The sequence below is a fragment of the Haemorhous mexicanus genome, chromosome 3 (assembly GCF_027477595.1).
Source record: "Haemorhous mexicanus isolate bHaeMex1 chromosome 3, bHaeMex1.pri, whole genome shotgun sequence".
NCBI classification, from domain to species: Eukaryota; Metazoa; Chordata; class Aves; order Passeriformes; family Fringillidae; genus Haemorhous; species Haemorhous mexicanus.
Genome location: NC_082343.1, coordinates 67,949,079 through 67,976,352, shown reverse-complemented (window position 1 = coordinate 67,976,352; position 27,274 = coordinate 67,949,079). Strand labels below are relative to the sequence as shown.

Below are 27,274 nucleotides of genomic sequence, written 5' to 3'. Positions count from 1 at the left end.
TTATCTTCCTACTGCATTGAAATTCAAATGTTCTTTACTATAAAAACCAGAAAATTTTAAACATCTGCTGATGAAAGGGAGCTATCACAAGAACAACTTTTTTTTTAACTTTTAGTTGAAGTTTCACTGGTAAATTCATGATTTCTTTTTGTTTCTTATTCTGTCCTGGAAAGCAAAGTGACTACAGTTATTCAAAAAGACTATTGTTTCATGTGCTCAGTAAATACAGGGCATGTTATTCACTACAAAAACTTATGAACTGTACAAGTAAGACAGAAGAGAGTAAGTTTAGTTTCTTTGTCAGAAACCTGGAGACCTACAAGTGACAAGTCCTAATTGACAGAAGTAGCTTAGAAAAAAGGAACAGTTGGCAAAAATCAGTCATGAAGGACATGTAAAATCGACATCCTCAACCAAGTTCTGATCGTTTGTAAGAACCTTTAAGTTAAATGTACACTGCTAATTCCTACAAATACCAGTTTACTGAATGCCAATCTTGATTGCTTGTGATTACTTACTATGCCTGCTCATGGCTAAAGTGGATGCAAAAAGTGACCTAGAAAGCAATCAAAAAAGCAGCTATTTTTTGCCAGCCTGCACAAACTTTGCAAGGATGAGCAGAGCTGTCCATCAATCTCGCACAGAAACTAACAGGAGTCCTCCTGTAACATCAAGGTAACAAAAAGAGAGTGCAAGTTGGGTGAATATTAGAGGAAAAAAACCAACAACCCACACTTACGCAGTAATTGGAGAAGAAAACTTAAAAAAACATTATAAGCACAGAGCACCAAATTCTCTTAATGAAACGTGCAAACATATTGAAAGAGAGGGAAGCCACTATGAATTTAATGTGAAGCAGGAGCATACATTTGGAGAAAAGTGATGCTCTGCAAATTCTTTATCCAGGGTCTTGATTTTTCAAGTGGAAGTTGTTGAGATTCTGTGAAGGGAGCTGGCCCCTAAAACAGAAAACTGAGCCTCTCCTTTCCTACGTTCCATTTGCTTTAGCTTTTCAGGACAAGAAACATGAGCCATATGCGTAATACTCAGCACAATAAACTGAAGTTTAAAATAAACAAAAAAAAAAAAAAAAAAAAAAAAACCCCACAAAAATAAAGCAGAAACATTCAGAAAATTTATATTAGAACAAATCCAAGTATTCCCACAAAATCAAGAAAGTGCATTTTATTTAAAAACAATAATCCAGAACTGGTCTCTTGAGCACTTGTAGAAAAAAGGGAGTGAAATTATTGGAACATGTGTACTTCAAGTTCTGCACATGCAACTTCTGCTCATGTTATAGCTGATGAGGAAGGAATGAGTAGATAATACTATTTTCCACTTCCTTTTAGGCTGATAAACAAAAAATGTTAGCAGTAACAAAGACATCCTCTCACACACACATCTGTTCTTCTCCAGCTCTTATTACCACAAACATAGATTTAAAAAACAAGGAAAAAAAGACAAGAATACTCTATAAACAGTGGCAAGTGGGGGATTTAGTAAAGCTGCTTTAGTGGGGATTGGAAGACCAAACTGAGTTCTCTACCAAAACAGTCTTGTGCAGAGTTAATAAGATCTGTGGCCGTCAGAGCACTGCACAATGTGAGTACAGTATTCATTTACATTTATTGGTAACTACTTTGAAAAACTTCCATGGATAGGAAAATTAGAGGCATACTCATGTTTTCTGTCTCAACTACAGGAATTCTTTCCAGACAGAACTAGCTGTTTCAGCCAGCAAACCAAGCAGAATAGCACACGGACCTACTGTGAAGATTAAATTGCTTCAAGTAGGGATTCTACCACCATCCCTGTAAAGCATCACATATATGATATATCAACACGTAGACATTTCAGTCACTTGCTCCAGAATTTTGAAAAGGAAAAAAAAAATAATTTTTTTTTTAAACTCACAAGGAGACGCCATGTACTTGCATGACTCTCTTGAATTTTAGATGCATTTACAGAGGCTCTGCACCTCTGGCAAGTCAGATCATGGAATCTCAGAAGTCAGACATTTAAAAATCCAAACCTGAAACATCTGCATCACTGATAAACAGAAGAAATGTTGTTAATTTAACACTGCACTGCTTGTGAAAGCAGCAACCACACAACCATGGAAGGTAGTCACATAATTTGTGTGTGGAGTAAGTGATGGATATTTGAACTGTTTGGCTTCAATCCAGATTGAACCTTTTCCACTTGAGTTTATGAGGGGTACTTGAAACACACTTGTCTGTAGCAAAAGCAGCAGTATGATGTAAGGGTGCATCCAAACATCCGTGTCAGTGTGTGAAGGTGTTTTCCTTCCTTACAAGATAAACTCGGGGGAGCCCTAGCACCTTCTTTATATAGGCAGAAAAGGCAGAAGTTCACACTAAAAACATAAATATCATTTTCATCACCAGTAATTAGTACTTGTCACTTGTAGGTCTTCAAGTTTCTTACAAAGAAACTAGACTTATTCTATAGAGAGGAAACTGAGACAAGAACAAAGACAATTGGTCTCTTCAAAGAGCACCAAAACACAGCAGATTCTCTAGTGTGGAACATTTTGTAAGCAAAATCCTCCTTTTAACAAACACAAATAAGACTATCTCTACCTAAAGAAAAATAAATATGTGTTGATTGACATAGGCTCATTTAGAAGGTGAGAAAATTCATGTTTCAGAATGAACTACTTTTGTTTTTATTTTCTAATTCACAGAGATGGCAATAATAATGTTCTACCAAGTACTCAAGAGGACTGTATTTCAAAACCACAGAACCAATTAATTTTCAATAAAGGCCACAAAAAGAGGGAAAAAGCAAATAGTTTCTTCTATAAGAATGGAGTCATAAAAACAGGAAAAAAAGCTCTCCACATCACCTCAGTGGTCATGAAGCTATAGACAAAACAGTCTGTGACACTACACTTGACAAAGCTTCCATGCTCCAGTGACTGACAACAGAACTTCTATGAGAAAGCAGCTGCCTGAAACAGAATACATCATCAGAAAATATCTTTTAAGACCAGGAAACCTCTCTTGCTACTCAATGCTGGTTTGAACCAAGGAGTAGAGCCCTGTTTTTATCTGGCACATTCTGCAACAAAATAAAGGAAAATATGAAGTTCATATTATCAGGTAATGAAATTCAGGATCCTAATTTTCTGGGGTGCTTTTTTGCTGAATGCTTTTTCCCCTATTTTAGCTATGAATTGCATGAAACAAAGGTACAAAGGAATAGCTAGCTGACGCTCACCATGGGAATTAGTTTTATTTATAGTCACTCAATAGAGGGAAGAGGAAGAAAAACCCCAAACTTCAGAGCAATGGAAAGAAGAAGTGAAGAAAAGACACACACTTTCTGTGACACCAAGCAAGAGAAAGAAAGATGTTGCTGGCTTCCACTTCTCAAAGCAGGGCCACGTGAAAATTAGCCTGAAAACTCTTAAAAAGCCTCATTTATGCCATCTCCATGATGATCTGAATGAAGACCCCCGTGAGGCAAGATCCCCGTTGAGGCCACTGGTCTACCTGCTGCCCCTCCACACTACCTGAGGGTGATCACTGCAGTAATCTGCACAAGAGAATCTTTTAACTTCTAAATGATGCCAAAACATTCATCATTTGGGCAATATCTATGCATTTCTGTTAGGTCAACTTTCAGCTGAAGATAGGTAGCAGCAAAAGCTAAAGCCCAATCATTTCTCCTCAATTCTGCAGTTATGCTTTCAAGTGGAAATAATCCAGCACCACCACTTGGCAACTGAAACGTGGTCTTCCAACTTTATCTCTCCTTCATGTGCCTTTGTCCCGCTGTTCATCTATCACTCACAACATGTCAAATAACACAACTAATCTCTGTGCTTCCCAGAACAGTTTATCTGAAAGACACTCAACACAGTTTCTTAGGTATAAGGATCTCGGCACACTACCTAAAGCACATTGTTCAGCTTAACCAATTGAGGACACCAGTAAGCACTGAAATACAGTGTTCCCAGGCATTTCATAGAAATAAAGAACCTTCCCTGTAATGAAGATCATTGAATTTCCTATCCTGTCTCATGTTGCTATTTTGAAGACACTGTGCATCACTGAAGATAACTGCTACTAGTAAATTATTTGACCTTCATTAACCTAGCAAAAAAGTAAACTTAATCACTGTGAAAGCCACCAGATATTTACAAGAACACAGCTTTTTGTGCTGTCAATATTTTGTTGCAAAGTAAACCACCCACATGGGTCAAATTTGTGCTAATTGTATTGTCTCCACATGAAATAAATGTTTCCTAATGGGGTTTGGGAAGAGGAAGGACACAGCCAATTTTCAGAGCAAGAGCCAGGCAAAATTTCTTGTTTCCCTTCTCTTCTAACACCGGGTCAAAGCACCAAAGACAATAAACAGGCGTGACACACTTTTGCACCCTGCGTTCTATGTTAATAGTTTAAGGTTTGCGCCAGGAACAGCAACTGAAACAAAAACATTCAAGATGACCTTTCAAAAAATGTCTTTGGTCAGTAACAAATCTGATGAATAGTACTACCAGAGCATTCACCATTCCCAAAAAGAGAAATATTTCAGACCACGTTTTCTATTAATTTATTTTGTGCTTTTTCCTAATCACTTTGTAATGGTATGCTTTATAAGCTGCTGCCTCAAAAAGTAATTTCATTTTGCTTGTAAAGAAGAAAAAAATGTGAAGACCAAACTAATTTATTGTCTGTCCCATGGTTAGGAAAAGTAAATAGGTCCTGTCCCAGAGGAAAATAACATGATGCAAAGCTAGATTTCTCAGCAGAGCTGTTCCCTATAACGCTAACAAAGACCGTAAGTCTCACTATGCAAAAGCAGGAACATCTGCAGCCTCAGAAAGGCAACTTCCTCCACATAAATCCAGAAGATAGATTTGAGACTACGGATGTGAGAGAGATTCACTGAGGTCAGATAATCATTAAAGGAAGCTTCAAGTAAAGCATACAAGGAAATGGGTCATAAATCTATGAAATTCAAATAGAAAACCTTAAATGCCTTAAAAAAGTTATTATCTCTCAATCGATTAGGCTGTCACCCTATCTGGTGTGATTCTGGACTGCTATTCGCATCAGCATGAAAATACTGATTTTTCTGTACTTTAAAGGAGGGAAAAACTCGCATTTTCCTTTAGCATGTATTAGGCTCACAACACAAATGTCACTGAAGGATACTTTAGCTGGGTCCTTTCTCTTTAGAGAACCTTAAAAAGGGTCCTGTAAGCCACATCTGGTAATACCTGGATGACTACAAGCAATTACCCATCACAAAATCAGGCCAGAAAACTACTGGTTACAAAAAGAAAATATCTTATTTTGGAGTTCAGTTTCAACACCAAACTCTGCTACTCCGTCCCACATACACACAAGTTAATGCACATTTATGGGAGCATTCACATCTCCCTTCTGTGTGTTTTTTGTTAGTGGTAAACCAAACGTGCCAACACAAGAACTTCTGCCGTGTGAGATCACAGAGGCACTTTTGCAGTGTGAGAGAAAACTGCAGCAGCATCATGAAAAAACTCACTGAATCCAGTACTCCACTGGAGTACTCTGAGTACTCCACTGCTGAATTTCTTTACCTTTATATTATAAACAATTGGACTTGAGTTGCAGTCCATTCCTATACAGTCCTGATTATCAGCAGACCAGACAGTGACACCTCAAACTCTTTAGAGATTATACAGCTGGCCAGTGTCTACAGCTGGAATTTTGAAAACTAGCACAAGAAAGGAAGAAATAATACAGGAAATTATTACCAATGTGAATAGAAGTCTAACAATTATTATTTAAATAAAGGAGATTTTATGTTGAGGTACAACACATCTCTTTTTAGACATTATCCCAACATCAACCAGATCTCTAAATAATTTCTGAGAAGAAACATGCTCTAGTGGTAGATTCCTAATCCCCCTGGAGAAAGCCCAGATCATCTCCATTTAAGGTCAAGCAGGCAACAGCTGCACATTTTTGTTCCCCAGAACAAAATGCAGCAGACCAAAACCTTCAACACAGATTCCTTTTTTAAAGCTTTTCCTCTCTCATATCCATGGGTGTCTGGACCTGTTCACCCAGGAGTGAATGAAAACAGCACAATGTTGTGCTCATATATCGTGTCTGTTCTTGTCAGACTTGACACGTCCCATAAAGCAGTACTTTGGCATATGCCTCAGAACCCCACCAAAACCTCCGTGAGTTACTTGAGGGAATATAACTAACCTGAACTAGAAAAATGTTCTCAAGAGAGTGTTCCTAAACAAGCTTGTTTTTAGAGAAGTAACATTAATACGTCTACAACACTCATGCGGTCAGAACTTGCACACGTTATTGCTATTTGGCAAATACATTTTCCATCTTAAAATTCTTATCAGAGATGCCATTTAGAGAAGATGTATATAATGTTTCTGATGAAATCCTACTATTTTTTCAGTGCCTTAATTTGAACATTTAAGTATCAGTATCACTTTAAAATGGAGACCAAACTATGACTGTGTCAGCAGCTTACAAACAAAACCAAATTCTCTTAAGGTATCTAATTTCTAAAAAGCTCCAATTCATTAACATAAAGAGCCAAAAATCTGGGGTAGTGTAACTAAATAACATTACAATTTTACATTAAATTTCACATTTACAATTTTACAGTAAAAAGAAGGAATGGCACTGCAGCTGTTGCAGTGCTGGGTGTTGGACTTCATAACAAAATATAGAGGGTGAATTTCAATAGTACAAGTTTCATAAAAAAAGCAAACAATCCAGTGCTAGCACTTTTCTTGGATGACAGCATACAATAAAAACATGAAACTTCCCTCATAAAAAAGCCAAACACAGTTTGTTTGACTGTGAGAGATTTATAACATTAATAATGCCATTATAAGTAAATTATGAAACACTTTGCACCAGTAAAGAACCATCACTCCTCACTGTAAAGATATTCAATTAACTTTCAACTGAAATATGTGACCCCAGACTTCCTGGGCTTGATACTAAAAGACAACTGAAAGCAAGCAGATTTATGATACTAAAACCAAGCTGCTAACTTTGAATGTGATATAACCAATTTGCAGAAGAGCTAAATCATATTTACAAAAATGAAAACAGAGCTCAACTTGAAACAGGGTTGTACATCACCCCCAAAGCCCTTCTGTCTCTGGTTTGAACAATGTACCGCAGCACGGCTTCCAGGGAACAAAAAACCCAAACTAAACCAAAAAAACACACCCTGTCTGGGTTCCTGCTTAAAGCCAAACACTCGTCTATGCTAAACAATTATTGTCAAAACTCAATCTGTAAGTGTTCAGAGTTTGGCTGAGTTTCTGCATTTCTCCCTGCAATTTCCCAATGAGGAAAAGGCCCATGCTGTCAGGTGTATCCATACAGAAAGCCTGATGCTGGGTACTCTCACTTGACAGCTTTAATCCTTTTGCATCCAGTAAATCCTTCACTTCTCCAAAGCACAAAATCTACTCCATATATGCGCTGTGTTGTCACTTCTCAACACAGGAAGGTATACGTAAGATAACCTGTAAAGTAGCATCAAGAGGCTACTCCTATCCAAACAAAGAGAAAGGGCTCTCAAAAAATTCACTTAAATAGTTTCCAGCCACAGAAAGTGGGAGGGGAAGAAAAAATGTGGAAGTGTGTTTTAAAGGAAAAATAAATACTTCAAAATATATAGTAATGATAAATTTCAGAGATGAACTTTGACATATGTCAAATTTGGAAAAAAAAAAAAAAAATCCTCTAATCCACCCATGAGTGTTTGGAAGAGGCTTGAAATACAGAAAAGTTATTTCAGTTTAAGCACCGTGACAAGAAAGATTATCTTGGGAAGCATTCATCATACACTATTAACTGAATACCAGGTATGTAACAGAATTATCAAAACCATAGATATTGAAAGTGTAGTTTAAAATATACCTTGGACAAAAGAAAACCATTCCAAGTCAAACACCCACAAGAAATGCGTCAGCCCTCACTTTTTTGGTTTTTCTATAAAGAAGAAACATTGCTGTAGCAAAAGTAATACATCCAAAGCAGCTCCCTGAGTAAGCTCCATTTAAGTTCCTGTTTAAAAAAAGGTAGTGTGTCAGGGAACAGCTCCCTTTGCTACCCTTCAGAAGCACGCAGCTTCCCAGATTCCCTCATCCTGTGATTGAGCAGGTGGTCTCCCTGGCACACAGGTCCTCTCACAAAAGGAAAGGCGCTGCCCATGTTTCATACATGACTGCTGGGAACAAGCTTAGAGGAGCCACTGCCTGTGTCAGAAAGCAAATGGGACCAATCAACTTGTGAGCTGCTGAGTGACACTGTGAGTCCTGCCTCTGAAACTTTTGTTATTTTTTCCCCTCAGCCTACTTCAATTGTTTCCACAACTTGGTCACAGACTCGGAAAAGTTGCCAGAGATCGACAGGCACATCCCACAGCCCGGAGCAAGCTCCTCTGTGCTTCACCAAGTCACACCAGGGGTAAGGAACCTCTCTTCTGTGTAATCTTTTAAATCTTGCAGGAAGGCATGCTGTAGCTGTACTTTTCTACAAAAAACTCCTCTACTCAAATTAACAGCTGGTTTTAACTGTTTATCAAAAACATGGAAATACAGGCATTATAGCTCTGAGTCAAAGATATACTACTGTGCAGGGAGTCTTTCAGCAACAGTAAAGGCAACATAATTTTCTGTATGTTCATAGGACACCAGCTGTCCTTGGGTAGATGATTTACACAGGTGGTATTGCACAAGAAGGTGAGAAGTTTTATCATGTTTCTCACACCTTTGTATTTCCTTCTAAATTTAATACCTTCTGGTTGTTTTTTTCTTTTGTCTGTTTGGTCTTGGTTTTTAATCCAAAATCTACAATGAGAATAATTCTCTTAAAGTTTTGTAGAGGCATTCTTTTTCCCAAAGCTGCCTATTCACAGACCAGCAAGGGTAAAGAAGCTCTTTCACCATTAACTTTGCAAAACATTTTTCTGATCTAACACATTGAGAGAGCAAACCTTTTTTTGCTATATGATGAAAAAATTATCCTTAATTTAAAAATTTAAGTGATATATAGCTCTACTAGATCTGAAATTATACCACGTTACTCTAAGAGCAGTTCAAGCTATGGAATCCATGTAGTGTTTTTGCTTTGACATCCATTAAAATTTTATTTTCTCTTGTTGTTCATTGTAACTAACACAGCACTAGATTGCTTCTAATAACTGAGAAATAATTCAGCTAGGATTTGTAACATCATGAACTGAATTTCAAATGCAAAAAAGAACCCATTTATTTCTAAGGGAAGTGCAGACATGTTGTACAATGCAATACAATCCCAGCTTTAAAATCACTGAAATAAGGTGCATCTCAGAGAAACATGTCACATGGAGAATATTCAATATTTACATATACAAATATTTTAAAAAGAAATATGATTCTTGAATATGGATGTCTCTAAGGTACTTGTGCTCCTTAAAATTATGTCTCCCCTTTGATCAATTCACACCTTACTACTTATGTCTACATATGGTTATAGAAGAGACAAACCTAATATAGACCTGTAATTTTGTGAGGTGTGTTTTCCCTGTCCTTTTCCTAGTGACGGGCAGGCATCAGGCAAAGATAGATCCGGGTGCTTCATTTTGTGCTCAGCAGCCTTGTGCCATTTTTGAATATTCAAGAGAGAAAATGTCTGGACATGCTGTAACTCCTAAAGCAAACAATCTGGTACAGAGTTCTCTAGAACTCTGGTACAGAGTTCTCTACAGCAGGCAGAAGCAGCACTTCAGACCTCCCAGTGCCTACAAAGAGCAAGAAGATTCTGAGACAGATTTTTTTCAAGGCTGAAGTTATACATAAAATGTATTTTTAAGTAAAAAAAGGAGTTAAGGTATATTCTACCATAAATATTGCATATTCAGACCTTTAAAAATACCCACATAGACTGAACATACACACTGACACTTAACTGCTGTAGGCAGCTCTTCCCTGGAAGCTGGAATGCATCCCATAGCTACAGCAGGTCAGCTGCTCTATAATCTCAATTTTATCTGGTTAGAGTTCAGTAATTTAATGTAGGTGAGAGAGTGGCTCAGCTTTAAAATTAAATTTTAAAATTTCACACTTATAACATCCCATGTCACAGACATCCAAACCCTGAGAAACAACCTACAGTCATGACAGAGGCATGTGCTACAGGACAGGTAGAAAGTGTTACAAATCAATGTGAAATTAGGCATTTAATTTACAGCAGGCAATTTTCTGCCTTTTTTTTTTTCTGCTATTCATTTGCCAAGACAATCTCTCTTAAATAACAATTGTGTTGTTCAGATTCATGTATTACCACATTTTTATTTTAAAAGCTGCATTTATAGAAATAAATCATCCTCTGAGGAAGTTAGTCCCTCCATACAACAGGAAACTCACTGGAATCATCAGTTTGTAACTGGTAGTGTAAAGGTGATTTTCACTGCTTTTGCAGACCATCAGCAAACAAAAATGTATGGGACACATGTACAGAACTACAACAGCAACTTTTTGTTTGCTTTAAGAATAATTTGATTTAGGAATGGAAAAGTATGTCAGCTGGAGAAATAAAAAATCTCCCAGGGAAGTAAAGTTCTGTTCCCTAGAACTACAAGACACTTTAGAACTGAAGATTGCTTTTACTTTCTGGAAATTGAAAAAAGGCTAAACAGGACTTTCCTGGCATCAAGTAACTTCACAGAACTTGAATTTGTCTACTATATCCTTCTCAATCAAGGCCATATCATTGTTCCCTGACGTGCTAGAAGGTTAAAAACAAAACTTGGAACATCCCGTTCCACTTCTATTTTTTATACATGCTAGATGTATCTCAGTTTTTACTTTAATTCAAATTGCACTTAGACTATTTCCTATTAAAGGGACATTATGAACCACCATAGCTAAAACACAACATAAAACAACTTGTTAGGTAATCAGTGAATGCAGCAGAGCATGGAGTTCATTTCCTAAAAGAAATTTAGTAAGTAAAAGGCAGATCACATCAACAGACTGGAACTGGTATACCGTTATTTTATGTCTTATTTTGATGAGGGGAACCCATGAGTATGGAAACTGAAGAACCTCCCTGCAGCAGAGTTGCAGGGAATTAAACTAACTTAAAAACTAGCCCAAAGCACTGGCACCCAGGCTACTCTACTGGACCAGCACACATGTAAGTCCCAGTTATCCACAAGGTATGTAGATAAATTTCAAAACCCAAAATGACTGGTGTGTTCAACTATTCATCAGTGTAATTTCTTGTCACCTACACCATTCACGTTCTCATGGACTTGAAATACAAGTAGAGGCTCTCACTGTTGGTCTTGTGTCCAAAAACATCAAAGCTGCTCAGAAGAAAGATTGTAGAAACAATGAATTTGTAAGAGAGGGAAAAAAAATAATATGAAGTGTGAGTCTTCCCCTATGCTCTCTGAAACCAACACAACACTTCAGTACAAAACAAACAAAAGGTAAAGAGAAAGATAAAATGAGTTTGTTTTTCCTGCTACCAGCACTTCTCAAACTACAAGCTTAACTGTCACTTCTTTGCCCATCCCAAGGAAATGTTGTCTCCATATGACTGAAAAATGATATTACATGCCACAAGTCAGTGCCTAAATCTTTAATCAACATAACTTTATAGTACTTTTTCCATCACTATGTTCATGGTTAGTAAGACCATTTTTTTCAATGGATAAAAGTGTATTACTGGGGTTTTGGGACATCTCATTCTAAAAATCTATGCAATAGACTTATGCAATATAACTTTAACAGCCCCTCAGGGCTTCACTTGGTCATGTGGAACTGCAAGAATTCAAGTAAGTCAAACTTCTACTCCACTGATATCACTGCTGCATTTAGTGAACATATGACAGGAAACAGGCTGTGGCATTTCCAATGGAGCCAAATTTATCCCGTGTGACTTCAAAGGAGTCAATGCAGTTGCACCAGGAATGAGCATGGCCCACAGTTTTCACTTTGGTCACATACCCTCTCTCATTGTGAAGGGCACCCAGGAACAAAGATAAAAATAACCTAATACAAATCAGGGAGACAGTCACATGTCAGTGAAGTGGGAAGCAATAACTGTGATCAGTGACTCATTCTGAAGTATGGGGTATAGGGGATTCCCTACATAGTAACATACAGGGTCAGCTACCAGATGTCTTCCTGCAGATTCCCTCTGTGCCTAAGACAAGCCTTGCACATCCATTAACAGCACCTATAAAACAAAACTGCACAGCAATGCAGCCAACTGCTCCTCTTGTGTGATTCTCAGTCTTATCACACGAACCACACTTTGTGACTCCTAAAAAAAAAATTAAATATAAATTGCCCTTTTGCTGCACGTTTGTTTCAAGAAGTGGTGTGTGCATGCCCAATTCTTCTTTATATTGGCCTAAAACACCGGGGACTGAACAGCAGAGAGCAGCTACTATTTGTGACAATGACCAGTCTTTGTTTCTGTGTAATTATTTCCCAAGCTGTCCATTTTGACCTTGATAGCCTGTATGCAGCTGTGTTGCTGAATCTGTTTCTCTTTCTGCACACTTTAGGTGGGTGACAGCACCATGGAGGATTAACAAGCAAGGTACGTGTTTATTAGCTGAACCTGAGCACTTGTAAAGACAAACTTGTTGAAATACAGACACAGAATTGGCTTCCTTTGCTTACAAGAAAACTTACCCCACAGACAGGAGGTTAAACAACACATAGATGTTTCAAAAACTTCCAAAAACACATAAATTATTAAATCAAGAAACTCAATCTATTTTGTCCTCTCCTCATCCCTTCTCTACAATGTCTTCTAGACGTATGATGTATAGAGACTTTAACTTATGCCGCCTTCCACTTTTTAAGATCCTTTTGCATCCCCTTCTGGTCATGTAAGTCTAAATATCTATTTTGGCCTTGCTTCTGTGATGCCCAACCAGATAATATTGCTTTTTATGGAAGCACTTCAGAGCCTCAGGGCCTTGCCCCTTGAGTCATGCAAGAGAAACATACGCAGCAACACTGCAGTGCAGGTGGCAGCATGAGTGCAGTTACACCTAATGCAGTAGGGTTGCATTAGTTCCTAATGAAATGGAATTTACATTTATTCTTCACGTGCACAAGTACGCATTGATGCTGTTCCAATCCTTCTGTGGGTTCCAAGAAAAAAAAAAATTAGGAAAGATAAATGTTGCTGCAGCAGGTCACACACAGCCCGAAGACCAAGACATACACTCATCTGACACTGAAAAAATGACATAAAATGCTGTGATGAAGTCACCCACAGGAAATGCTGTTCTCTGAGCAGTGACTGTCACAGAAGCTGGTTAAACAAACTCCTCTCTATCCATGTAAATCCATTTGTGGTTCATCTACTGGGATTTGTCTGCAAGAGGATAAATAGTCTAATGCACTCCAGCCTGTACTGGGCTGGGTGAATGAATATGAATTCAGCCAAGAGACTTCATAATTCCTGTGCATATCTTGCTTTTACTGCACTTGGGACAGACCAAGACTAGTAAAGAGCTAAGCAGAATATACTTGGCAAGCATTTTAACTGCTTAAATAGATGAAAACAGGTACAGCAAAAAGTCAAACAAAGATGAAAAACTGTAGTCACTACAAGAGTGTATTCTGGTGTATGTTTTTTTCCACAATAAAGTTAAGATCAACTACAGCTCAAAAAATCATAACAAAACCTGAAGTTCAGTTTGAGAAGGAGATGTCATTACATGGAGTCCTCCAAGGGTATTAAAATAACCATGTGTCATCTGATTGCTTTTGAAAGTCTCTCTTTAAATACCAACATTGCCACTGAAAACACATGCATTCTGTTCATACAGTAACACTTCACTCTACAGCCCAACATGAAAGGATTAAAAAAGGAAGAGTCTGAAAGAAACTTTCATTACCTTTTAAGGTTTTTCCATTTTAGCCACATATAAAGACAAATTCATGGGCAAAGTATCTCTGATTCAGGCAGGACCATCATGTAATTTGGGCAGCAGACATTTAAGCAATTGTTTTCCTCTATGTGGCATATATAATTTCACTTATTTCCAGGAAAAACAAAGTGAAGTGGTGACAAGGAGAAGCCTTCTGTGAAATATATGAACACAATATAAATTCATAAAATGTTTAGGGCTAAGTGCAGCTTTAGGAACAAAGTCTGACAGATCATCATCATTATTTTAAAAACCAAGTTTTCACATTGTGACAGCACCTACATTCAGAATCCATGAGCTAAACAAGCATATATCAAAGCCAGCTTCTTGTCATGGAAGGTTCTTACAGGAAGGTTTTATGTTGCAACTACTTATTTGGAGTTTTAAAACAATTGATACCCTGTCCTTCCATCTGCTGCTAAAAAGGAGGAAAAATACACTTTAAATGTAACACTCACTTAAAAGACAAAGTTGAGTAAAAGCTTTGTTTTGTTCCTCAGAGCAGTCCTCTGCCTTTGCACCCATGTTTGTAACAAACTGTCCAGCATGCATTAAAAAAAGATTTAGTCCTTAGTCTGTCTTGTCCGTTGAGAAGTATATTACTAAAATTCCCAACAGTAGTGATGCATTTGGTTTTAATTGCCCACCATAAAGTACTTTTTCTTGGGATCAAAATACTTCAACAAGAATTCTTTTCCTCCCTTCCAGCAAAAGGTACTGGTAAATCAGGTTATCATCTGCCCTGTCAGTAGCAGCCAACAGGACTATCCAGATCTCCTGGCTAAAAGGTCTGTGACCCTACTCTTATCATCAAGCCTTCACAAGTGCTTGAACAAATAAAGCAGAGAGGTGTGTGTAGAAAGGCAAATCAGCCACAGCCTTTTCAGAGACAGTATGAGATAGAGAGCTTAGGATCTAAAGCAATAATCTGGTGAAAACCCAGATATCCACAATTTCCATAGTACAGTCATTCAACACTGCCGAGAAGCAGATGCTCAGTAGTCTTCAGGAGGAGAAGCATAAAACAACACAAATCTAAAATTAAAACCTCAAAATTTTAAAATCCTGTTTTACCCTAAAAACACTGGTTTAAAGCTCTAAAAAGTCTGAAATAAACAGATTGCTTTTACAATCTCTATTTACACTCAAAAACATTTCTGCACTTCTAATTCTCTGCTTCCCTGCTTTCCAGCTCCGCAAAGGCTGTCTAAAACAAAGAGAAGATATTAGGCACTTTGAACTGTTCCTGACCACTGCTCTTCTTTCCTGCACTCCTAAAACCTCTGATTTGTGCCCTCTGCTTTATTGTTGCCATGGAGAAGGTCCAACACATGACCCGCTCCGCTCTGAGGAGAGCCTCAACTATTGAGGTCAACCCACAAGCACGCCAAAGGCTCCAAGAGCTCTTTGTGAATTTCTGCCTGATTCTAATTTGCCTCTTGCTGATCTGTATCATTGTGATGCTTCTCTGAAGTTCCAGCACTTCTCTGCCCTGTCCTCTACGAAAGTCACCCCAGGGGGAAGAGAGACCTACACATGCGACTCCCAGTGCAAGGATCCTCATGTGACAGGGGCTAGCACTTGGACTAGAGAGTGTGCCAACCAGTGCTCTGTTATCTTACTGCCTGCTCATGTATTAAAAACACATTTTCTGTGCAGAAAAGTGTTTAGACCCTGTAGTTACCAAGTTGTGCATGACTCAATTTGTCCGTCTCAACCAAGAGATGTCTTTACTACATGGGGTAAATTATCAGTAAATCAGACTATCTGCTCTGATCAGTAACAGCCAGCAGCTGGTAAATTCTAAGTTTTAATCAGATAAACACCATAATCACTTTCTGGGGGCCTAAGTGTTTTTAGCTTTCCCTGAAAATCTTTAAGCCCTTGGAAGGGTTCCAAACTTGGACCATGCCTACCCAAAGAAGAGCTTACAGGTACACAGCCCTCAACACATTCTGGGAAAATTTCTGCTCTGCTTAGTTCAAAGTGCTGCATCTCTGCACTACCAGCTGAAGGCATTCAAATCACTTTAGTGTTTTTCAAAGGAATAAGAGAACGAACCAAAAATCTCTTCTAAATCAGAAAAGAAAAACTAGCACATATGTTTTACTCCCTGTTAAAGGGATCTTATATATGTCACATCTGGCAAGATTTTTCATTGCGTTTTGCAGAAAAAAATTGACATTACCATAACTGAAATAAAAAATATTGTTTTCCATAGCCATTTGACTGACATGACAACTGGCACAACTTGGATTCTCAGAGTTCTTAACATTTGCCTTCAGACAACTTAATTAAGGCCTGTTCTTATGTACGTAGTAATTTCCTTAGTTTAAAACTACAAAAAACTTGGAACTTGCCAATGTCACATGAGGTGGCTTACACCTGATGTGGTAAAGAGAAAAGTCTAGGTCATCATTACTGTTGTGACTGAAGTGTATCCATACAAATGTAAGTAGCATCCCCATCTTCAGCTGCAAATTCCTGCTAGAGAACATGCAAGTACTTTCCTAAAATAAATGACAGATTAAAAAGTTCATTGTAAACAATTATGCACAGGAGGGAAAAGCACTGCAGAAATATCTTTTCAACATGTAAACCATAGGCTATACACATAAAAGATGACACTTCTGCTCCAGAAATTGTGAGTAACAAGAATGAGTAGAAGACTTCCAACCCTACTTAACCTATTACATGTTGCTGGTATTAAGCAAAATCCCCAGCAATTCGACTCTTTTCAAATTTAAAGAAAGCTTAAGAATCAACAGAGGTCAGAAAGACACCCATTTTTTAAAGAGATATTCTTCTATTCCATTCTATGTAAGTATTCCTATTAATGAATACAGAAAATCAAAACAAGTTTGTTTGTATTCTGCCTTTAAGACTTATTATTTCATGAGCAGAAGTTGATAATAAACAGCTGAGCAGGAAGGGAAGAAAGCTTTGAAAAAACTCTATATTCAATGAAGTGCAAGCAAATCCAGTGGTGAATTTCCTATCTGGTGAGTAGGTATGTTGAGACCAGACTCTGGAGTAAGGTTACCCAGTAGAGGAAATTAAGATAGCTACTTGTATGAGGATTAGGGTGAACACTGGTGAGACTGGCAACACACCCCCACACCTGCAAGTTAGTATATGAGCATTACTGATTTGAGCTGTCAGTATAAATCTCAATTTCCCTTTCATGCATTCTGACAACTCTCACAAACACGGGAGATTTTAGCAAGCATATTTCCCCTTTTAATCCTTCTTGCTTTTCTTCTCTTTTTGAATCTGTATTTTTTGATGGATAGTTTCTAGCTTTAGTTTGCTTTGGATGTGTTTCAAGAGACTTCAACCAGAAATAGACAGTTTTAGAGTACTGAAAACCTGCTGAAGAAAGAAGTGTTAAGAGTAAAGCATCAGCACTGCATTCTGAGGACATGTTAGGGTTAGAGGTTTCACAAGCTAACAATTTAAAGGAGTCAGAGTAAAGCATTGCTAAAAAATGTAGCCCAATAAAAACAAACCCTCCAATTTCCTTTTATGTACCTGAAAATCTGTAACTTATTTTAAAACAATAACCAAACAAGAACAAAACCAAGTTATCAATAAACTGGAAGCCTTACTGCTGTTTTACAGCAGTGCAGATATATTGCATATACTGTATGGTTCATTTGTGTCTTAGGCTTCTGTTGATTAAAAAATCTGTCACTATCCTCTATTTCACCAAACGTTAGCCAAACCCAGAAATTAAAAAAAAAACACATTTGTACATAATACAATCTTCTTTGTAGACTTATACAAGCTTTAAAAATATCTACAGTATTTTTATTTAATAAAAGGACTGCTTGAAAAATATTAATGCATAAAATATTTTCAATTGTTTAGAAAGAAGCATCCATTCTATTCCTTACTTATTAAAGTTATGTGAAAATAAGCTATTCATCACACAGCTTTCTAATTCTCTAAATCTCTATTTATTCTGCTTTGGTTTTCAGGAGTAAATCTTGACTATTTTGCAATGTGCAGGTCACTCACATGCACATGATTCCCACTCAGCTAGTGCTTGTAATTATTCCTAATTAATTTTCTGCAAATGTAATCAAGAAGTTTACCACTTTTATGAGTCATAATAAAAATTGCAAACATGTACAGCACGTAGCTTGGATTAAGTTTTTAGTTCTCTGCTCCACTCCACCCAAGCCTAAATCTTTTTCCCAAGGTCATTTTACACACTAATAGTGAATAAAGACAGCTAAACAGGCAACCATCTGGTATTATTCTTCTTCCAAAAAAAAATTACCAACTTCCATGACAATTTTATACTGGGAAGGAGCTGAATCAGGAACCATAATATGCTGGTTTTAAAGATGTGTTTCCTCAGCCAGCTCCTCAGCAAAAAATGATATAACAATTGATTTAATAATTGAATAGTTGCTATTATTCTCTGTGTGAAAACACGACCCATTTAAAAACTGAAACTTTGCTCTGACCAAGACTTGTCAGAAGGTGTTTTAGAAGGCGGCAGATACTTTCATTTGTTTAATAACTGTTCTACATCAATTTAGCAACAACTTCCCTTCCTGGTATTGGAAGGGAACCACTCACTGGACAGACAAGAGTGAACAGCCTTAAACAAAATCATTAACATGACATGCACAAAATGCTTGTTACCCCCCGCACAAAAAATTTGTATGTAAGTTTTGCTACAACTACACCAAAGGCCAATGATATAACTAGGCCAGTGGTATCCTGGTATGCATTAGGAAGAGCATTCCCAGCAGGTCAAGGGAGATGATCCTGCCCCTCTACTCCACCCTAGTGAGGCTGGAGTGCCATGTCCAGTTCTGGGCTCCTCAGTACAAGAGAGACATGGAGCTCCTGTAGCAGGTCCAGCAGAGGGTGACAAAGATCATTAAGGCACTGGAGGAGTACTTCTGTTAAGAGTAAAGTCTGAGGGAGCTGGGCCTGTTCAGCCTCCAGAAGAAGTGACTGGGAGAGGGGACCTTATCCATGTCTGTCTGAAAGGGGTGCCAAGAGGATGGAGCAAGGCTCTGCTGGGTGCTGCCAAGCAACAGGACAAGAGGCAATGGGCAGAAACTGATGCCTAGCAAGCTCCTTGTGAATGTGAGGAAGAATTTCCAGTGCAGGTAGCCATACTCTGGAAGAGGCTGCCCAGAGAGGCTGTGGAGTCTCCCTAATGGAATATGTTCAGACACCACGTGGACACAATCCTGTGTCATGTGCTCTAGGATGACCCTGCTTGAGCAGGAAGATGGTAGGCCCCATCAACCTTATCCATTCCGGGATACAGACAGAACAATAATCATAAAAAATGTACACACTTTTTAATGTCGCTGAAACTAACTACATCCTCTCTGCCAAAATTAGAGCAGAGTAATTGAACCCATTCATTTAGAGAGTGTTCCCATTTATATTTGGAAGCATATAAACACACAATAGATTACAGACCAGATACCTGTATTTGTACGGCTATTAATGAATAGTGCCTAGGAGAATACAACTGGAAATTTTTTGTGTGAAATCCTGCAAGATCCAGAGATGTCTAATTTAATAACAAATGTAATCATTTTAGCTTTGATCTCCATGATAAAAAGTGGGGAAAAAAAGAAGAAAAAAACAAACCAAAACCCAGAACATATCTATAAGGATTCTTTTAAGAACTGATGCTACCCTCAATAAGAACCCTGGTAATTTAAATTAATTAAAACAGGCCCTATATTTACTGTAGTAATATCTAATTGATTGCTTCATAAGCTTTTTCTTTTTTTTAAGGCAAAATTATGCCAGAAGTTACACCTTTGTATCAAATGCAAAACTATAAAATACTGCCCTCTTGTGATCTTCCCTAAAAATGTAGCTGATTATTAAAAGCAAGTTTCGGCAACTGTTGGCAGTATTAGGGTTGAGTGGGTTTATATGTTCCTTTCACTTACGTATATATGTTTCTATAAATAAACCCCAATTGTTAAGTTATTAATGCTATCTTAAAATAAGTAATTGCATATGTGCTATTAAAAGCACTAAGGACACATCCTCTGCCAGCTCCATCCAGATTCTTGGTAAGGCATATGCAAGACTGCAGTGGGCCTTAGAAAGCACATTGCCAGCTAAACACGACTGCAGTGCACAATGCCAAACCCTAGAAGGGTAGGAAATACTTCTATTAACAGACAGACATTTTGCCCAGATAAGAAAGCAGGGGACAGAGGGGTGTTTCAGCTATAGAGGTATTTTAGAAGTAAATTTTCAACAGTCTGTTGCTGAAAGAGACTAAGTCTTGAGAACATTCATTCTTTTGAAAATTCGATGGGCCTGGAAAGTACCACACACATTAATAAAGTCAATGAAGTGCCAAACTGTATAAGAAAATTCAAGTCCTTCCTCCAATTATTAGTTTTTCAGAAATTCTTCAGTACTGGAATGAAAGTTATCATTAACCTTAATTTTATTTCATTTTATTTTTAAGGTATTTGAGAAAAAAGGGCTTGTACGAACATCCAGAATACTTTTCCAGAAAAAAAACCTAAACAACTGTCCATTTTAAGCATACCATTTTTTTTCTTAAGTGGCAGAAACTAAAAACCAGGGGAAGAGCTATGGACACAATGAAATTCATGTGAACCTACACAGCTTACTAATGAAGGAGCAGCCCTAAGCTACAATCAAGAGTCTGCTGCAGGCACAAGAGGGCAGACTGATGCACATTATGGATCTTGCCAACAACAGGGGTCTCAACCTGCTACTTAACTTTCTGCTCATTGTCTTGGTTCTAGTGCTCGCATTTATCCTTGTGAAGCTGATGTGAACCTCTGCAAGGCTCTGCTTCCTTCTCAGATTTCGCCCTGTGGATTTTGCAATGATAATGTAGACACTTTAGACTACCTGAATCTAAGTGTGTGAAGACTGCAGAGGCTGAAGTATCTGACAGTTATAGAGAATGTGTGCACACCCCAAATTTATCAGAAAGCAATCCTAAGAGCTATGCACAAGCTGTGCACCTGCCACTGAGTGAAGAAAGCTTCTACAGCCGCACTGAGTGCCTGAAGAAACCCAAGAATGCATCAGCAGCTACTGCAGTTTCTCATGGCTACAGGGGATTGTTATTTAAAGACCTACGAATTATTTGCAGCATTCAAGGAAAATTATTTCTGCAAAAAGGGGGCAGCAGAACTCAAATTTTTAAAATGGGATTTCTGTAGAACATATATTTAATGGGAAATGACAGCAGGAAAGCAATCCAAAATGCCAGCTTTGAGTTGACAGCACACATCAAATTACCTGTGGAGAGAAAAGCACAGATGCTGTAAATGGAAACAAAGGTATCCCTGAAAAGCAGCTTGCAGTAGCAGAGATGGGGATAAGTGAAGGTCAAATATGAAAACATTATTATTATTTAGACCTTTTTTGATCACCTGTGGTTCACTGCAACACCTCAAAAGCCAGAAGCCTTCTGTTAAACAGCATATCAAAAGAAGCACATGTCAAAACAACTGAAAAACAAAGGGCCATTATCCAGGGTTATCATAGCTCTTGCCTTAGCACCAGCACAAACACCAGCAGTAGGCACAGCTGCACAAACCCAGGATGCACTACAGCCTCAGTAAGAGGATTTACCACTTATGCACAGGTCAAGTGAGCAGTGTAGGAGCCCTCCAGCCGTATTTGAGAGACCACTTGTTACTTGCCAGTGCCATCATCAGTCCATAGCCTGTCCTCACCTCTAGTCATGCAGCAAAACTTCTTATAGGACCTTCTTTTGTGGCTCTTTACAGAGTGATGTAGTTTTCCCACAGGGTCCTGGGAAGGAGAGTGACCAACAGGAGCACACTTCTGTTGGAATGATTTTCCAGAAGGTAGAGCTAAAAACATGAGAAGTCCTGGGAAAGGAGCAGAAGTCCTGGGACCAGAAGCAGATTTTCATACATCACACTGGAGCCAAACAACTTTCTCTTAGCATCTCACTCTCTCAAGTGAAACACAGAAACCAACCACAAGAACCACCAAGTGTGGACCAAAAAATATATATTCAAGTGTGCACCGAAGATATATATTGTACAGTAAAATTATTGCCATAGATATGCATATTGATACACATGCATAAGAGGCAGATGTTGTTTTATGGATGGGGGAAGCCCCAGATCCAGCTTCTTACTGCCAACAGCACATCCCTGATTCAGCACATACACTGCTGAGTGCTGAGTGTATTATAAAGCTGATCTGTTCATGTTCACACCCAGAACTCCAATATGATCACTACTGTTATTCAGTTATCTGCAGGAGACTCATCTAAACTGGATCTATGAACAGACTTTTCAGGAAAAGGCAGTATGCCCAGCAAACCCGAAAGCTTAAGGAAGTCCTGCCATTAGTAAGTATCCACATTCCACTCTATGCTACCTGCTCCAAAGCTTACAGAGAATTAGTGTGCTCATTTTACCTGGAATAAAGTTAATTTTTTTCATGGTATAGTAGTTAGCATAGGACTATGGATTGGTATAAGTACAAAGGGCAGCTACTGCGAAGAAAATTGCCTCTACTCCAGCCAAACCAGCACAATGGCCTAGAGCAGCGCAGATAGTTAAAACAAAAGCTTTTTTCTCACCTGCTCTGAAATACGTGCAATAACCATTTGAAATGGCTTCTGCAAACTACATACCCATATTTTTTGAAGTTGATAGTTATTGTAGTATGAATTCCAATCTGTTTGCATTTAAAGCAGAAAACTTTGCACAGCTACATTACAATAAGCAATCATTTATTTTTAAAATCTTGAAATAATCTGCTTTAAAAAAAAAAAATCCATAAATTTATATACCAGAGATACATGTGGCAATGGTTACATAGTTTTGTATTACTTAGGAGAATTCCTGTTGATGCTTGACATAGATGGTTCAAAGCACACCAAAACCACCATAACAAACAGGAAACCCACTCTAGCCCAAAGCAGAATAAGAACAGCTTTCCCAACAAAATGGTTGTTCACTGCTTGGGACTACCCAAAGCTTATTGTTTATATGACCTTCTCTGTATTCAGAAGGAAATAGGGAAACCACTATCTTAGGGAAACCACTGTGACACCACTGGGCCCTGACAAAAAAATAAAATCACATATTCCTTTTTAATAAATTGAGGAAGATGAGTCTGCTGCCACCAACAAGCACATATTTCCTGATCAAAAATTACAAACCAAGGAAGTCTGTGAAAAATTTTGCTGTCAGAGCATGGAGAAACAATCCCCAGATGCTATCCTAGAAGCCTCCTTTCAGCCAGCAATGAACATGACATAATCCTCAACAAACGCTGAAATACACTGCTGAAACTGAAGCATTTTCCAAAGATGACGTATATAAAGCAGCAAAGTTAACAGCTAACCAATGCCAAGGTTCTTTTTGCAATCAAGCACAGTCCAAGTTTGGTTTCTGATCATTTGCTAGCACTCCAGACTGAACCTACAAGCACATTATAATGAATGGAATCCCATTTGCTGGGCTACCAACTTCACAGCAAAAGGAACAGACCGTAAAAGCTTAATTATGGCACAGAGTAAAGGAGTTCACCCTGCTAAAAGTGATAATCCCTCATGTTAAAAAGTTTTCTATTCCTGAAAAATATGGTTTCATCAAAATGGGATCTAGGAAAAATGCTGATATTAATAATTTTAATTTTCTGATCTGACAGGATTGTAAAAAAACCCTAGCTTCATTTAAGAATAAAATTCTATGTGGCAACAATGTTATCTGATGAATGTTATGACTTTTCTTTCAATTAAAGTTTTACAGCTTTGTTTACCAAGTTTTAGATTTGCATGCAGTGTACTTTCTTCCTGTTCTGCTTTGCAACAAAAAATGTTCTAAACTTCTCATTGCATTAAAACTTAATTTCCAGCAATTTTTATATACATGGTATGATCAATCCAGTGTTTTTCTCATTAAAAAAACCACCAAACCTGGTACATTAAAGAGAAAAGATGCACTTAAGGAATTTCCATCTATTATCTCTGCAATATTCTGACACACTTTAGCACACCATGCAGAAATTATACAGATGCTCTGTACACTGGAACAAAGAGATTCATACTGTGATACTTGCAACACCAGACAAAGTTAATATGTAGATATGCAATCTTCTGAAGCTTTCCTTCTTATTATATGATTTCCAACTATTTAAAGACATGCTTTCATTTTAAATCTAATTTTTAGACTAGCACACAGCATGTACCTACATGCATTCAGATAATAGGATATATAGTAGGATGAGATTTTGATTGCTTTTGCTTGAAAATTTTGAAATGCCATTGCTTTAAAACATAGAGCCTTTTAATTTAGATTTTATGGCCTCCAAGTTCAGTAAATGGGAAATGTTGCTGCATATTATAAGCAATTGTTTTCTCTTAATACAGTCCTTATCACACATTTCCTTATTCAAAGATCAGCTGTATATTGAAAACAATTAAACAAGTATATAGTGAAATATAAATTCTGCATGGAAACTGTTTTCATTAAAGCAATATTTCTTTGTTTCATTGCATAAACTGAACTCCATATTCTGAAGAACTTTTAAAATCTGTTCCTAGGAAATGCGTAGGAGAAGGTCTATTTTCAAAAAGCATACATTAAATAACTTGCATTAGCTAAGGAAATGAATGTTCACATGCAACTCCACGATGTTACACAAATACCAGAGACCAGATTCTCCTTGGAGATTTATTTCTGAAATTTGCAAACATCATACCCACATCACACCCACAGCTGAAGGATGCACCTTCTCTAAGAGGCATTCTGTTGTTTTACAGCACATTTTTGGCAGCTGCAAACCTGACCACATCCTGAAGGACAATCACAATGCAGCTGTAGGTCGTCTACCCAACACTCTGAGCTTCCCTTACAATGCACAGGAACATTTATTTTACAACCCATGGTTTACAACTGGAATGGAAAAGCCACATGATAGGCATTATAATTTGGGGAGCAAAGTATAAGAAAAACCACTGAGTTCAGTCAACTTCAGACTACTAAGGAAGCAGAGAATCTTAAGCTTTAAAGTAATTAACATTGGAACAGCTTTTGAGGGGTGTTACATTATACTTTCCATTAGTCTTCAGAGTAAACAAATAGAAAGCTTGTTTGATTTTACAGAAATCAGCTCTGCAGCATTTTCTATGGTCAACTGTCTATATTAGTCTGTGAGGACAAAAATTTATTTGTATTGTGTATCATTAAGTCCAACAGCTGTCCCTGAACCATCGGTCCTCAAAATCAACTCAGAAAATTGCTGCCGTCTATTCTTACTTCATTAGTGATAGGCTGGAAGAAGGGGAAACTACAGAGTGCAGCTATCTTAAAGATGCACAAAGCAGCTCTAGATTAACAGTTGAAAGCAAAGTTTGTTGTATTCTCCGTTTATGGCAATAGTAGTTTTAAAGCAAAATAATGATAAACTAATTTTTTCAGTCCTAGAAAAACCACTATATTTCCATCAGAATATACACGCATTAAAAGCAAAAAAGCAAAAGAGCAAAAGTAGTCCTCACAAAAAGGAAAAGAAAAAAAAAATTATATAGAGCTGTGGCTTTTGCCCCTTTTATAAATCATCAGCTTCCTCTTATGCCTTCTACTCTATCTCTTAGATATATATTGCACTTGGTATTGCAGTTTTCTTGGTTTCTCAGAAATAATAAAATACCAGTTCCCAGGTCCACATGATCTCTGAAAAAAGGCCACAGCAGAATGATGCCGCGCTTTCTTTAAAAGACAGGTGTCAAGACAGGAAGAACCATTCTCATTTCTTCATAGTTTCTGGCATCTCTCTTCCTTACAGGTGTAACCTCTGTCAGAAGGACAGGAGGGCAGGGAAGGACAGCAGGGGATGCCTCTAAGAGTCCAAAGTGCTCACTGCTCTCGCACACGCTTTAACCTTCACTGGGTCCTACTTCATAACCACATCTCACTTGAGGACATAGAACAGATCCCATTTCAAGGCCCAGCAATATGACTCCAAATCATGCCAATGGAAACACTTGCTAAGGGCATAAGGAATTTCTTCCACAGAGATGTAGAAGTTACAGGTGAAAAACAAACCAAAACAACAACAAAAAAAAAAAAAACCCAAAACCAAAACAAAGCAAAAAAAAGCCCAACAAAAAAAAAAAAAAAAAAAAAACAAAAAAAAACAAACAAACCCACAAAACAAAACAATCCAGTTTTAGGCAAAATGTCAAATCTCAAAAACCTGGAAAGGTGCAGCACTGGTTTTGAATCTAAGCCAAAGATAAATAATGCTTGTGTTCCCCCTGCTGGCTCTGTCCTCCAAACACAGCTCAGTTGCAATGCCTGCATGGATGAAAGCTTTTGAGTAACTGTAATAACACACACAGGGCTTCATCTGTTTCAAACACTTAACTTTGCCTTCATATGTATTTAAACATGATCAAAGGGAGAAAGCACTTCTGAGACCTGAAGAACAAAAGCTGGGAGTTCTTTTGATCTAAACAAAAATAAATTTCTAAAACACCCATCCTAAACAAAGTGCCTTTAAAGGCACATATAAGATGATGAAGAGACCTGCACCTAAATAAAGTAAATAAGTAAATAACACTTGTGAAACACCATCTGGAGTACTGCATACAGGTCTGGTATCCCCAGCATAAAGAAGATGTAGAACTGTTGGAGGAAGTCCAAAGCAGGCCACAAAATTGGTAAGAGGACTGGAGCACTTCCCCTACAAAAACAGGCAGAGGAAGGTAGGGCTGTTCAGCCTGGAGAAGAGAAGGCTGAGTGGAAACCTCACAGCAACCATCCAGTATCTCAAGGGAGCCTGCTGGAGTTCCCTCACAGGAACTGTAGTGACAGGATAGGGAGTAATAGGTACAAACTGAAAAAGGGGAAATTCAAGGCTGAATATTAGGAAAAAAATTTTTACTGTGAGGGTGGTGAGACACAGAAACAGGTTGCTCAGGGAAGCTGTGGATGTCCCAACCCTGGCAGTATCCAAGACCAGGCTGGATAAGGCTTTGAGCCACCTGGTCTAGTGGGAGGTGTCCCTGCCTATGGCAGAGGGGGATGGAATTAAATGATCTTTATGGTCCCTTCCAACCCTTAACATTATGTCATTCAGTATATTTAAATCCAGGCACGGTAATCTGATCACAAATCTCACAGACAGCACCACTGGTGGCTGCAGACAGCTACACATCTCAGGTGTTTGGGAAGACCTGAATGAATGGATAGACCAAGCTCACTGATGGTAGCCGGCTGTTGCTTCCTAAACCCTCTGTGTGCTCGTCAATGCCACCAGCAGGTGGCAGCTG

General features: G+C 38.0%; 2 protein-coding genes across 4 annotated transcripts in view; one reads left to right on the top strand and one right to left on the bottom strand.

Moving 5' to 3' along the window:
• The window catches only part of CEP85L (centrosomal protein 85 like), a 133,748-nt gene that overhangs the window by 33,991 nt on the left and 72,483 nt on the right, over positions 1-27,274 (bottom strand). The gene's annotated exons all lie outside the window — the stretch shown is intronic.
• Positions 8,166-23,697, top strand: PLN (phospholamban). 2 transcript variants are annotated; one of them, XR_009485844.1, is made up of 3 exons: positions 8,166-8,483; positions 12,580-12,614; positions 20,435-23,697. XR_009485844.1 is itself a non-coding variant. In XM_059842224.1 (3 exons), exon 3 carries the CDS (start codon positions 15,276-15,278, stop codon positions 15,432-15,434), a length of 159 nt encoding a protein of 52 aa, XP_059698207.1. In that variant the 5' UTR covers positions 8,168-8,483; positions 12,580-12,614; positions 15,155-15,275; the 3' UTR covers positions 15,435-17,594. The 2 variants fall into 2 exon arrangements, 1 of the variants encoding a protein (XP_059698207.1); XM_059842224.1 differs by lacking the exon at positions 20,435-23,697 and adding an exon at positions 15,155-17,594 and having other exon boundaries at positions 8,168-8,483.